The 15,314-nt window shown below is 38.0% G+C and overlaps 2 protein-coding genes across 3 annotated transcripts in view; one reads left to right on the top strand and one right to left on the bottom strand.

Moving 5' to 3' along the window:
- Positions 1-3,402: 3,402 nt before the first annotated feature.
- On the bottom strand, positions 3,403-14,114 carry PIGW (phosphatidylinositol glycan anchor biosynthesis class W). Of its 2 annotated transcripts, XM_067472018.1 has the most exons (3): positions 13,965-14,113; positions 11,203-11,492; positions 3,403-5,594 (listed from the first exon to the last, which is right to left on the bottom strand). In XM_067472018.1, exon 3 carries the CDS (start codon positions 5,582-5,584, stop codon positions 4,085-4,087), a length of 1,500 nt encoding a protein of 499 aa, XP_067328119.1. In that variant the 5' UTR covers positions 5,585-5,594; positions 11,203-11,492; positions 13,965-14,113; the 3' UTR covers positions 3,403-4,084. The 2 variants fall into 2 exon arrangements, with proteins under 2 accessions (XP_067328119.1, XP_060613016.2); XM_060757033.2 differs by lacking the exon at positions 11,203-11,492 and having other exon boundaries at positions 13,965-14,114.
- A 25-nt stretch (positions 14,115-14,139) lies between these two features.
- Positions 14,140-15,314, top strand: part of MYO19 (myosin XIX) — a 53,206-nt gene continuing 52,031 nt past the window's right edge. Inside the window, exon 1 of the mRNA XM_060757034.2 lies at positions 14,140-14,246. The gene's annotated coding sequence lies outside the window, so the exon portion shown is untranslated. The remainder of the gene's footprint in view (positions 14,247-15,314) is intronic.

Below are 15,314 nucleotides of genomic sequence, written 5' to 3'. Positions count from 1 at the left end.
TTATTTATTAATATTTTCAAAAACCCGCGAAGCAGCGAGTCCGCTAAAAGTGAACTGCGAAGTAGCGAGTGAACACTGTATGTTGTTTTAAGTCGTTTTTAGTAATTTTTTATTTATTAATTTTTTATTAATATTTTCAAAAACCTGCTAAACAGCAAGTCCGCTAAAAAGTGAACCACAAAGTAGCTGTATGTTGTTTTAAGAAGTAGTTTTTATTAAATTTTTATTTATTATTTTTTAATTAATATTTTCACAAACCCGCGAAACAGCGAGTCTGCTAAAAGCGAACTGCGAAGTAGCGAGGGAACACTGTATGTTGTTTTAAGTCATTTTTAGTAATTTTTTATTTATTAATTTTTTATTAATATTTTAAAAAACCCACGAAACAGCAAGTCCGCTAAAAGTGAACCACAAAGTAGCAAGGGAACGCTGTATGTTGTTTTAAGAAGTAGTTTTTATTATTATTTTATTTATTTATTATTTATTAATATTTTCAAAAACCCGCGAAACAGCGAGTCCGCTAAAAGTGAACCGCGAAGTAGCGAGGGAACGCTGTATGTTGTTTTAAGAAATAGTTTTTATTATTATTTTATTTATTAATTATTTATTAATATTTTCAAAAACCCGCGAAACAGCGAGTCTGCTAAAAGTGAACCGCGAAGTAGCGAGGGAACGCTGTATGTTGTTTTAAGAAATAGTTTTTATTAATTATTTTTTATTAATATTTTCAAAAACCCGCAAAACAGCGAGTCTGCTAAAAGCGAACTGTGAAGTAGTGAGGGAACACTGTATGTTGTTTTAAGAAGTAATGTTTATTATTTATTAATTTTTATTAATATTTTCAAAAACCTGCTAAACAGCGAGTCCGCTAAAAGCGAACCGCGGAGTAGCGAGGGAACACTGTATGTTGTTTTAAAAAGTAGCTTTTATTAATTTTTAATTAATTTTTATTAATATTTTCAAAAACCTGTGAAACAGCGAGTCCGCTAAAAGTGAACTGCGAAGTAGTGAGGGAACACTGTATATGTGTTCTGTGATCTGCTCCGGGTCCCGTTCGAGGTGACAAGGGCAGAATATAAGTGCTGTAAATAATAAAAGCACCAACTGGAAATTTAGCATACAGGACAGATATAACACAATTAACAAAGACTTCAACAACAAAAAAATTTGAACAAAGAAAGTTTACATTTATTTAGAATGTATTTTATAGCAGCACCAGCATTGGCAGGATGGTGAAAGAGGCTGAGAAACAGGAAAGACCGGTGCCACGTTGCAACGGCAGGTCTACGTTGCAACCTGCCACCGAATTTTCTGTTCATGAATAATGCCCAGAAACATACAGTATGCCCAGAACATGCAACATATCATTGTCCTTCTTTAGGGGTCCCTTTCAAATCTAGGATACGATATCTCTCTCTATGTGAATCATATCTATCTATATCTATGGCTAGATGGCTCTTTGTCAGGAGGGCTTTGATTACGTTTTCTTGCCCTGGTGAAGGGAGTTGGACTAGATGGCCTTAAGTATGGGGGTTCTAGTGGGAAGTTTGCTCCAATTCTTTCGTTTGTGGGATTCAGAATGTTCTTTGATTGTAGGTGAACTATAAATCCCAGTAACTACATCTCTCAAATGTCAAGGTCTATTTCCCCCCAAACTCCATCTGTGTTCATATTTGGGTATATGGAATATTCGTGCCAAGTTTGGTCCAGATCCATCATTGTTTGAATCCACAATGTCCTCTGGATGTAGGTGAACTGCAATTCCCAAACTCAAGGTCAATGCCCACCAAACCCCTCTAGTGTTTTCTGTTTGTCATGGGAGTCCTGTATGCCCTGGTTGGTTCAATTCTATCATGCTATTTGATTGTAGGTGAACTATAAATCCCAGCAACTACAACTCCCTATCTCCCTATCTCTCTCTCTCTCTCTGTCTGTCTGTCTATCTATCTATCTATCTATCTATCTATCTATCTATCTATCTATCGCTGGATGGCTCTTTGTCAGGAGGACTTTGATTATGTTTTCTTGCCCTGGTGAAGGGAGTTGGACTGGATGGCCTTAAGTATTTTCTGTTGGTCATGGGGGTTCTGTGTGGGAAGTTTGGGCCACTTCTATCTTTGGTGGGGTTCAGAATGCTCTTTGATTGTAAGTGAACTATAAATCTCAGCAACTACAACTCCCAAATGTCAAGGTCTATTTTCCCCAAACTCCACCAGTGTTCACACTTGGGCATATTAAGTATTCATGCTAAGTTTGGTCCAGATCCATCAATGTTTGAGTCCATAGTGCTCCTTGGATGTAGGTGAACTACAACTCCCAAACTCAAGGTCAATATCTACCAAACCTTTCCAGTATTTTCTATTGGTCAGGGACTTCTGTGTGCCAAGACTGGTTCAATTCCATCGCTGGTGGAGTTCAGAATGCTCTTTGATTGTAGGTGAACTACAAATTCCAGAAACTAAAACTCCCAAATGTCAAGGTCTATTTTCCCCAAACTCCACCAGTGTTCACATTTACGTTTGGTCCAGATCCATCATTGTTTGAGTCCACAGTGCTCTCTGGATGTAGGTGAACTACAACTCCCAAACTCAAGGTCAATACTTACCAAACCCTTCCAGTATTTTTTGTTGGTCATGGGAGTTCTGTGTGCCAAGATTGGTTCAATTCCATCATTGGTGGAGTTCAAAATGCTCTTTCATTGTAGGTTCACTATAATATATCCCAGCAACTATAACTCCCAAATGACAAAATCAATCCGCCGCAACCCCACCAGTATTCAAATGTGGGTGTATTGGGTATTGGGTATCCAGTGAATGAAAATACATCCTGCATTTCAGATATTTACATTACAATTCATAACAGTAGCAAAATTAAAGTTATGAAGTAGCAACGAAAATAATGTTATGGTTGGGGGTCACCACAACAGGAAGAACTGTATTAAGGGGTTGTGGCATTAGGAAGGTTGAAAACCACTGCCTATGATCAACTTCCATTAGAGCAGTGGTTCTCAACCTTCCTAATGCCGTGACCCCTTAATCCAGTCCCTCATGTGGTGGTGACCCCCAACCATAATATTGTTTTCGTTGCTACTTCATAACAGTCATTTTACTACTGTTATATACATCATAATGTAAATATCTGATATGCGGGATGCATTTTCATTTACTGGACCAAACTGGGCACAAATACCCAATGCAACCACATGTAAATGCTAGTGGGGTTAGGGGAGGATTGATTTTGTAATTTGGGAGTTGTAGTTGCTGGGATTTATAGTTCACCTATAATCAAAGAGCAATCTGAACTCCACCTCCGATGGATTTGAACCAAATTTGCCACACAGAACTCCCATGACCAACAGAAAACCCTGGAAGGGTTTGGTGGGTATTGACCTTGACCTTTGGGAGTTGTAGGTCACCTATATCCAGAGAGCACTGTGGACTCACACAATGGTGGATCTGGACCAAACTTGGCACAAATACTCAATATGCGCATATGTGAACACTGGTGGAGCTTGGGGAAAATAGACCTTGTAGTTGCTGGGATATATAGTTCATTACAATCAAAGAACATTCTGAACTCCACCAACGATAGAATTGACTCAAACTTCCCATATGTGAACAAATGTGAACACTGGTGGAGCTTGGGGAAAATAGACCTTGACGTTTGGGAGTTGTAGTTGTTGGGATTTATAGTTCATTACAATCAAAGAACATTCTGAACTCCACCAACGATAGAATTGACTCAAACTTCCTATATGGAATCCCCATGACCATCAGAAAATATTTCTGATGGTCTTTGGCGACCCCTCTGACACCCCTTCGCGACCCGCTCAGGGGTCCCGACCCCCAGGATGAGAAACACTGCATTAGAGGGTGAGCATAGAGTTGTGCTGGAGGAGCAGCAAATGCCTAGAGAAGTCTAGAGAGGACCTAGACATTCCTAGAGAAAACATATTAATAACATCCATGCCAAAAAATCAAATCTGAACAAAACATACAGTACGAACAACAGGAAAAATCAGTGCAGCCTAGGGATCTCGCGTCCCTTTAGGGTCGCCCATTGTGATGATAATGTCCTAATATCATCACCACCACTTGAAGATGATGTTTTTGGCTTGTAGTTGACACATCACCAAACAGTTGGTCAACATGTACAAGTGCAGGATCACCATCGCGGCAAACGTGGAGCTGTGAATGGTATCCACCAGCATGTTGACCAGGCCGGTTAAAACATTTGCCAGCAGGAAATAGAGCAGCTGGTTTCGGTTCACTGCGCTGACCATGCACACACTTTTTAGACCCCGGAGTTCCACAGAATCATGTTTCTTTGGGGTCACCTGGGCCAAATTCCAACTGCCAGGAACGTCGGCCCCTTCCACCAGAAGTTTTGCAAACACCAGAACGAGATCGGCCGCGAGGAAGCAACTAAAGAGGAGCAAGGCGTAGGCCACCACCCAAATGCAAAAGGAGAGGTTCGCCATCCGGCGGGAAACAGCGTCGATGTGCGTTTGCGCGATGTGCAGGCATATAAAAAGGAGGCAAAAGTACGACAGCAAAACCCGAATGACGCCGCACCACTCCCTCACGGTGCTTCTCTTCTTCAGCAAGTACAAACCGACCTGCACACTAGCCATATAGATGGCAAGGTAGCCAACAACGGAAAAGACGCCCTCTCGGTTGGCGTTGAGGAAGCCATCCCTCGAATCGTTGCCGTCCCCTCCGTGCAGGATGAACGCCTTCAGACGCAGGAGGTGAAGGAGACTTTCGTAAACGACCGCCAGTGCCACGGCGACGATCCACGATTTGTGGACAGGGAAGACAGCCAGAAGCAGCGATGCTCCCATGCGGACGGCGGCTAAGGTGAAAAAGAAGTTCCAGTGGACGCCATATTCGGAGACGTGTTCGTGGTACTCGACCGCCTTGACGCTCAGCAGCCGGCCGAGCCCGAGGAAGAGCAGTGGCCAGATGGCGAGGAATTGCCTCACAAGGGAGAAGGACGCACGCCGGACCTCACCAGGCCGCAGCCGGACCTCGGGGCAAACCACGGCATTCCCGAAAACGAAGGAGCCGACCCCAAAATCCATCACTCCCGTCCCGTAGGTCTCTGTTTTGGCGTATCGGCGCGGATACTGTGGGAAGTCCACAGCCAAGATGCTGATGGACGTCAAGACGTTGACAAACACCCGGAACGCGGTGATGGACGGGATGTAGGTCGGCTCTAAGCCACTTCTCCAAAAATCGCTGAGGATTTGCTTCAGGGGCACTTTGGCATAACGGGTCCTCTTGTGGTAGATGATGAAAACCAAGCCTATACAGAACGCCACGATGGACAGTATCACCCAAAGCAGGACGGGAGCCAACACCGTGCAGGACAACACCGGAGGAACAACCAAAACACTAAAATCTAGGAGGAAATGGCCACTGCTTGAATGTAAAGGTTTCCCATGGAGGAGGAAATACAGAATTAATAGAAGCCCCCGAGTCAGGAGGCATAGCGGCGCAATTGGTAAGCCGACTGAGATCTCAAGCAACGTGGTCCCATTGAGGTTGCTGATGAAGTCCTCGTTCGCCCGCTCTTGCGGCATCCTTCCGCCTCTGCAAGAGGAAGGAAAGGAACATAAGAATGGTGGTTATTCTTCTTCATGCATTTCCGCCATGTTGGTTTTTCAACAATCGGCAGGGATTCACAGCTGGATCCCACAACTCACAGAAAAGCAAACAAGCCCAGAATTAGTGTTCAGGACAAGAGACTGGATGTATTATTATTATTATTATTATTATTAGTATTATTATTATTTGAAACACAACAAGATGAGTCAACAGCAAACAATGGAGGACTCTGGGGATCACTCTGCTGGCTGTTGTATGGGATCACACGTCGGACACTTCCCAAGTGTCCTCCACTTTGAAGTTTAAGAACTTCAAAATGCCTTGCCTTCAGTGCAAGAAAAAGGGAGGGAGGAGAGAAGAGTGGAGCTCCAGAGTCTTCCATTATGAAGTTCTTAAAATGCCTTGCTTTTGGTGCAAGACAAAGGGAGGAGAGAAGAGTGGAACTCCAGCGTCCTCCATTGTGAAGTTCTTAAAATGCCTTGCCTTCGGAGCAAGAAAAAGTGAGGGAGGAGAGAAGAGTGGAGCTCCAGAGTTCTCCATTGTGAAGTTCTTAAAATGCCTTGCCTTCGAAGCAAGAAAAAGGGAGGGAGGAGAGAAGAGTGGAGCTCCAGAGTCCTTCATTATGAAGTTCTTAAAATGCCTTGCCTTCGAAGCAAGAAAAAGGGAGGGAGGAGAGGAGAGTGGAGCTCCCGAGTTCTCCATTATGAAGTTCTTAAAATGCCTTGCCTTCGGAGCAAGAAAAAGGGAGGGAGGAGAGAAGAGTGGAGCTCCAGAGTTCTCCATTGTGAAGTTCTTAAAATGCCTTGCCTTTGGAGCAAGAAAAAGGGAGGGAGGAGAGAAGAGTGGAGCTCCAGCGTCCTCCATTGTGAAGTTCTTAAAATGCCTTGCCTTCGGAGCAAGAAAAAGTGAGGGAGGAGAGAAGAGTGGAGCTCCAGAGTCCTCCATTATGAAGTTCTTAAAATGCCCTGCCTTCGAAGCAAGACAAAGGGAGAGAGGAGAGAAGAGTGGAGCTCCAGAGTTCTCCATTGTGAAGTTCTTAAAATGCCTTGCCTTCGGAGCAAGAAAAAGTGAGGGAGGAGAGAAGAGTGGAGCTCCAGAGTCCTCCATTATGAAGTTCTTAAAATGCCTTGCCTTCGAAGCAAGAAAAAGGGAGAGAGGAGAGAAGAGTGGAGCTCCAGCGTCCTCCATTGTGAAGTTCTTAAAATGCCTTGCCTTCGGAGCAAGAAAAAGTGAGGGAGGAGAGAAGAGTGGAGCTCCAGAGTCCTCCATTATGAAATTCTTAAAATGCCTTGCCTTCGGAGCAAGAAAAAGGGAGGGAGGAGAGAAGAGTGGAGCTCCAGAGTCCTCCATTGTGAAATTCTTAAAATGCCTTGCCTTCGGAGCAAGAAAAATGGAGGGAGGAGAGAAGAGTGGAGCTCCAGAGTCCTCCATTATGAAATTCTTAAAATGCCTTGCCTTCGGAGCAAGAAAAAGGGAGGGAGGAGAGAAGAGTGGAGCTCCAGAGTCCTCCATTATGAAATTCTTAAAATGCCTTGCCTTCGGAGCAAGAAAAAGGGAGGGAGGAGAGAAGAGTGGAGCTCCAGAGTCCTCCATTGTGAAGTTCTTAAAATGCCTTGCTTTCAGAGCAAGAAAAAGTGAGGGAAGAGAGAAGAGTGGAGCTCCCGAGTTCTCCATTGTGAAGTTCTTAAAATGCCTTGCCTTCGGAGCAAGAAAAAGGGAGGGAGGAGAGAAGAGTGGACCTCCAGAGTCCTCCATTATGAAGTTCTTAAAATGCCTTGCCTTCGAAGCAAGACAAAGGGAGGGAGGAGAGAAGAGTGGAGCTCCAGCGTCCTCCATTGTGAAGTTCTTAAAATGCCTTGCCTTCGGAGCAAGAAAAAGGGAGGGAGGAGAGAAGAGTGGAGCTCCAGAGTCCTCCATTATGAAGTTCTTAAAATGCCTTGCCTTCGAAGCAAGACAAAGGGAGGGAGGAGAGAAGAGTGGAGCTCCAGCGTCCTCCATTGTGAAGTTCTTAAAATGCCTTGCCTTCGGAGCAAGAAAAAGGGAGGGAGGAGAGAAGAGTGGACCTCCAGAGTCCTCCATTATGAAGTTCTTAAAATGCCTTGCCTTCGAAGCAAGACAAAGGGAGGGAGGAGAGAAGAGTGGAGCTCCAGCGTCCTCCATTGTGAAGTTCTTAAAATGCCTTGCCTTCGGAGCAAGAAAAAGGGAGAGAGGAGAGAAGAGTGGACCTCCAGAGTCCTCCATTATGAAGTTCTTAAAATGCCTTGCCTTCGAAGCAAGACAAAGGGAGGGAGGAGAGAAGAGTGGAGCTCCAGCGTCCTCCATTGTGAAGTTCTTAAAATGCCTTGCCTTCGGAGCAAGAAAAAGTGAGGGAGGAGAGAAGAGTGGAGCTCCAGAGTCCTCCATTATGAAGTTCTTAAAATGCCTTGCCTTCGGAGCAAGAAAAAGGGAGGGAGGAGAGAAGAGTGGAGCTCCAGAGTCCTCCATTGTGAAATTCTTAAAATGCCTTGCCTTCGGAGCAAGAAAAATGGAGGGAGGAGAGAAGAGTGGAGCTCCAGAGTCCTCCATTATGAAATTCTTAAAATGCCTTGCCTTCGGAGCAAGAAAAAGGGAGGGAGGAGAGAAGAGTGGAGCTCCAGAGTCTTCCATTATGAAGTTCTTAAAATGCCTTGCTTTTGGTGCAAGACAAAGGGAGGAGAGAAGAGTGGAGCTCCAGCATCCTCCATTGTGAAGTTCTTAAAATGCCTTGCTTTTGGTGCAAGACAAAGGGAGGAGAGAAGAGTGGAACTCCAGCGTCCTCCATTATGAAGTTCTTAAAATGCCTTGCCTTCGAAGCAAGAAAAAGGGAGGGAGGAGAGAAGAGTGGAGCTCCAGAGTCTTCCATTGTGAAGTTCTTAAAATGCCTTGCTTTTGGTGCAAGACAAAGGGAGGAGAGAAGAGTGGAACTCCAGCGTCCTCCATTGTGAAGTTCTTAAAATGCCTTGCCTTCGGGGCAAGAAAAAGTGAGGGAGGAGAGAAGAGTGGAGCTCCAGAGTCCTCCATTATGAAGTTCTTAAAATGCCTTGCTTTCAGAGCAAAAAAAAGTGAGGGAAGAGAGAAGAGTGGAGCTCCCGAGTTCTCCATTATGAAGTTCTTAAAATGCCTTGCCTTCAAAGCAAGAAAAAGGGAGAGAGGAGAGAAGAGTGGAGCTCCAGCGTCTTCCACTTTGAAGTTTAAGAACTTCAAAATGCCTTGCCTTCGGAGACAAAAGGAAGGAGGAAAGAAAGAAGAGTGGCGCTCCAGAGACTAAAAAGAGACTCAAAGTGGATTACAGTATGATGATTGTTTGTACCCCACATTTTCTATCTAATAAAAGAGATTCAACTATTATTATTATTATTATTATTATTATTATTATTATTATTTCCCCTCTTTTTCTTTTTAAACAAGAAACTCAAAATGACTAATAATAAAAATAATACAGAATTATTTATACAAAACCACAGTATGTCACAGCAAACAGGATCTATACGCTGGATTTCGTATCACGAAATCACAAGTCGAACACTTCCCAAGTGTCTAGGACTGTGTGATGTATTACTCATTATTATTATTATTATTATTATTATTAGAAACACAACAAGATGAGTCCACAGCAGACACTCTGGCTGTTGTATTGGATCACACGTTGGACACTTCCCAAGTTTCTAGGAATTGTGTGATGTATTGGCTTGTGCCAGTCTTTACAGTTTGATCTTTAAATCCTCATATCTTCCTCATATTACTATTATTATTATTATTTCATTTCTTATATTTATAATTATTATATCTATTACCATAGTTAGTATAATCATATCTATTACAATTTATTCTATTATTTATTATACTATTATAGTTATTACATTGTATTATATGTGTTATTAATTAATTATTATATCTATTACTATATTTATTATTATACTAGCCGTCCCCTGCCACGCGTTGCTGTGGCCCAGTCTGTGTATATGTGTTTTGTGTGTATATATATGTATATATATATATATATGTGTGTGTGTGTGTGTATGTGTGTTTGCGTATATGTGTGTGTGGTTTTGCGCATACTTTGTAATGTATTTTTTGGTTTTTGGTTTTTTAAGTCTCTTCTGCTGCATTTTTCAGTATTTTTATGAGTGATGGTCACTCGTTGGCCTGATAGGTGTATTGTGTCCAAATTTGGTGTCCATTCGTCCAGAGGTTTTTGAGTTATGTTAATCCCACAAACAAACATTACATTTTTATTTATATAGATTTATTATGATTTATTCTATTATTTCTTATACTAGTATAAGAAATAATAAATGTATTTTATTACATTTATTATTATATCTATTGCTGTATTTATTGTAATATTATGATTATATTTATCATGCCTATTATTTATTGCACTGTAATAGCTTTTGTGTGTGTGTGTGTGTGTGTGTGTGTGTGTGTGTGTATATATATATATATATATATATATATATATATATAAGCTACTAGCCATCCCCTGCCATGAGTTGCTGTAGCCCACATGGGGGTTCTGTGTGGGAGGTTTGGCCTAATTCTATCATTGGTGGGGTTCAAAATGCTCTGTGATTCTAGGTGAACTATAAATCCCAGCAACTACAACTCCCTAATGTCAAGATTCTATTTTCCCCATACTCCACAAGTGTTCACATTTGGGCGTATTGCGTATTTGTGTAGAGTTTGGTCCAGATCCATCATTGTTTGAGTCCACAGTGATCTCTGGATATAGGTGAACTACAACTCCAAAATCAAAGGACACTGCCTGCCAAACCCTTCCAGTATTTTCTGTTGGTCATGGAAGAACTGTGTGCCAAGTTTGGTTCAATTCCATCATTGGCGGGGTTCAGAATGCTCTTTCATTGTAGGTGAACTATAAATCCCAATAACTACAACTCCAAAACGTCAAGGTCTATTTCCCCCAGGTTCCATCTGTGTTAACATTTGGGCATATGGAGTATTCATGCCAAGTTTGGTCCAGATCCCTCATTGTTTGAGTCAACAGTGCTCTCTGGATGTAGGTGAACTACAACTTCCAAACTCAAGGTCAATGTCCATCAAACCCTTCCAGTATTTCCTGTTTGTCATGGGAGTTCTGTGTGCCAAGTTTGGTTCAATTCCATCATTGATGGAGTTAAGAGTGCTCTTTGATTGTAGGTGAACTATAAATCCCAGCAAATGCAACTCCCAAATGACAAAATCATAATTTCTGGAGTGATGGTCACTCCTTGTGTTGTGAGAGGTTTTGTTGCCAAATTTGGTGTGATTTCGTTCATTGGTTCTTTTGTTTTTAAGGTACTCATTATGCACAGAGCATTTATATATATATATGTATATGTATATGTATATGTATGTGTGTATATATATATATATATATATATATATATAGATTACAGTGCAATAAATAATAGGTAAATAATAATAAAAATCTATTACAGTGCAATAAAAGGGTTTCCTATAAGGCTGCAAACCTGCATGCATGCGCATGCACATATATACACACATATATGCATGCATGCAGGTTTGCAGCCTTATAGGAAACCCTTTAGAGAGAAAGACTATAATTTGGATTTACCTGCATTGATGTGCGTAACTTCTCCCAAAAGAAGGAAGCGAAGCCAGGAAGGCAAGACTAGGGGCCCATCCACACAGCCATCTAACCTAGAATATCAAGGCAAATAATCAACAATATCTGCTTTGAACTGGGTTATCTGAGTCCACACAGCCATATATTCCAGTTCAATGTGGGTTTTATGCAGCTGTGTGGAAGGGGCGTCTGATCCGAATGTCAAGAGGGATCCGATTTGCCTTTGGATGGAAAGAGAGAGAAATGCACCAGTCCTGAGCCTGCCAATTGCTTCCTTCCTGAAAAGGGAAAGGAAACCAGGGCTTGGTTTCTGGGCAGCACTTTCGACACCAAGGTATTTGCTGATTCAAACAGCAATGGAGAAGCACGTGGTTTGTGTGTGTATGTATGTATATAATGCAGAAAATATAATATATAAAAATAATATATAAAACCAATTATATACAAAAATAATATATAAAATAAATTATGTACAATTATATACAAACTATATAATATAGAAAATATAATATATAAAAATAATATATAAAACAAATTATATACAATTATATACAAACTATATAATACAGAAAATATAATATATAAAAATAATATATAAAACAAATTATGTACAATTATATACAAACTATATAATACTGAAAATATAATATATAAAAATAATATATAAAACAAATTATGTACAATTATATACAAACTATATAATACAGAAAATATAATATATAAAAATAATATATAAAACAAATTATGTACAATTATATACAAACTATATAATACTGAAAATATAATATATAAAAATAATATATAAAACAAATTATGTACAATTATATACAAACTATATAATATAGAAAATATAATATATAAAAATAATATATAAAACAAATTATGTACAATTATATACAAACTATATAATACAGAAAATATAATATATAAAAATAATATATAAAACAAATTATGTACAATTATATACAAACTATATAATACAGAAAATATAATATATAAAAATAATATATAAAACAAATTATGTACAATTATATACAAACTATATAATACTGAAAATATAATATATAAAAATAATATATAAAACAAATTATGTACAATTATATACAAACTATATAATATAGAAAATATAATATATAAAAATAATATATAAAACAAATTATGTACAATTATATACAAACTATATAATACAGAAAATATAATATATAAAAATAATATATAAAACAAATTATGTACAATTATATACAAACTATATAATACAGAAAATATAATATATAAAAATAATATATAAAACAAATTATGTACAATTATATACAAACTATATAATACTGAAAATATAATATATAAAAATAATATATAAAACAAATTATGTACAATTATATACAAACTATATAATATAGAAAATATAATATATAAAAATAATATATATAACAAATTATGTACAATTATATACAAATTATATAATACATAAAATATAATATATAAAAATAATATATAAAACAAATTATATATATACACACACACACCTAAATAATAGAAATAATAATATAATGTGTAAAATTGAATATATATCTAAATAATAGAACATATAATAGAAATAATATAATATAAAATATATATCTAAATAATAGAAGTAATATAATAGAAAGAATATAATATAAATATAAAATATATATCCAAATAATAGAAATAATATAAGAGAAATAATATAATATAAAAATAAACATATATCTAAATAATAGAATAGAAAGAATATAATATATAAAATGAAATATATATCTAAATAATAGAAGTAATAGAATAGGAAAAATATAATATAAAAATAAATATATAATCTAAATAATAGAATATAATAGAAAAAAATATAATATATAAAATGAAATATATATCTAAATAATAGAATATAATAGAAAGAATATAATATATAAAATGAAACATATATTTAAATAATAGAAGAGATATATATATATCTATCTAAATAAAAGAAGTAATATAATAGAAAGACTATAATATAAAAATGAAATATATATCTAAATAATAGAACATATAATAGAAATAATATAAGAAATATAAAATATATATCTAATAGAAGTAATATAAAATCAATATAAAACATATATCTAAATAATAGAATATAGTAGAAAGAATATAATATAAAAATGAAATATATATCTAAATAATAGAAATAATATAATATAAAAATGAAATATATATATCTAAATAATAGAAGTAATATAATAGAAAGAATATAATATAAAAATGATATATATATCTAAATAATAGAAGGAATAGAAGGAATATAATATATATATAATAATGAAATATATATCTAAAGAATAGAAAGAATATAATACAAATAATACAATATAAATATAATATATATCTAAAGAATAGAAAGAATATAATATAAAAATGAAATATATATCTAAATAATAGAAATAATAAGAGAAAGAATATAATATATAAAAAGAAATATATATCTAAATAGAAATAATACAAATACAATATAAATATAAAATATATAGCTAAATAATAGAAAGAATATAATATAAAAATGAAATATATATCTAAATAATAGAAGTAATATAACAGAAAGAATATAATATAAAAAATGAAATAGAGATCTAAATAATAAAAATAATATAATATATGAATTGAAATATAGATCTAAATAGTAGAAGGAATATAAATAATATAATAGATATTGTAATAATAGATATAATGTAGTAAACTCGCTTTGTTCAATGCCAAACCTCAGGGTGCTTTGCTGGGGCTGCTTAGAGCGTCATCAGGGTTGGAAGGGGCCCCCAAAGGGCATCGAGTCCACCCCTGACCCTGGGCAGGAAAGCAGAGGACAGCTCCAAACTACCTTTCCCGGCATGCCAGGGGAGGGAGGGAGGGAGGCTCTTAAAGGGCCCCGCCTGCCTTCTGGGAGGCTCCCTGGATTCGAATCCAGGCCCCGCCTTGGCTCAGCTCGGCCCATCCCGGCTGGAAGCAGGGGACACTCAGGACAACTCCAGCAGCACACGGAACTGGTGAGCCCCCTTCACACGGGAGACAGACACGTGTCTGCCCCTCTTAAGCTGGGTCCCTTTCCCCTGCTTCCCCTCCAGGTTGCCTAAACCCCAGGATCAGTTCCCACGCTCGGCAGCATGTTTGGATTCAGAATGCTCTTTGATTGTAGGTGAACTGTAAATCCCAGCAACTACAACTCCCAAATGTCAAGGTCTATTTCCCCCAAACCCCACCAGTGTTTACATTTGGGCACGTTGTGTATTTGTGCCAAAATTGGCCCAGATCTATCATTGTTTGAGTCCATAGTGCTCTCTGGATATAGGTGAACTACAACTCCCAAATGTCAAGGTCTATTTCCCCTAAACCCCGCCAGTGTTTTACATTTGGGCATATTGAGTATCTGTGCCAAGTTTGGTCCAGATCTATCATTGTTTGAGTCCATAGTGCTCTCTGGATGTGGGTGAACTACAACTCCCAAATTCAAGGTCAATGCCTACCAAACCCTTCCAGTATTTTGTATTGGTCATGGGGGTTCTGTGTGGGAAGTTCAATTCTTTGAGAATGCCCTTTGATTGTAGGTGAACTATAAATCCCATCAACTACAACTCCCAAATTTCAAGGTCTATTTTCCCCAAATTTCCACCAGTGTTCACATTTGCACGTATTGAGAATTTATGCCAAGTTTGGCCCAGGTCTATCATTGTTTGAGTTGGGAAGTTTGGTCGAATTCTATAATTGGTGGGGTTGAGAATGCCCTTTGGTTGTAGGTGAACTATAAATCCCAGCAACTACAACTCCCAAATGTCAAGGTCTGTTTCCCCTGAACCCCACCCATGTTCACATTTGGGCGTATTGAGTATCTTTGCCAAGTTTGGTCCAGATCCATCGTTATTTAAATCCACAGTGCTCTCTGGATGTAGGTGAACTACAACTTCCAAACTCAAGGTCAATGCCCACCAAACCCTTCCAATATTATCTGTTGGTTGTGGAAGTTTTGTGTGCCAAGTTTGGTTTAATTCTATCATTGGTGAGGTTTAGCATGCTCTGTTATTGTAGGTGACCTATAAATCTCAGCAACTACAACTCCC

Source organism: Anolis sagrei, chromosome 11, assembly GCF_037176765.1.
Source record: "Anolis sagrei isolate rAnoSag1 chromosome 11, rAnoSag1.mat, whole genome shotgun sequence".
Lineage (NCBI taxonomy): Eukaryota > Metazoa > Chordata > Lepidosauria > Squamata > Dactyloidae > Anolis > Anolis sagrei.
The sequence above is the reverse complement of the archived record's forward strand: the minus strand, read 5'-3'. Positions and strand labels throughout refer to the sequence as shown.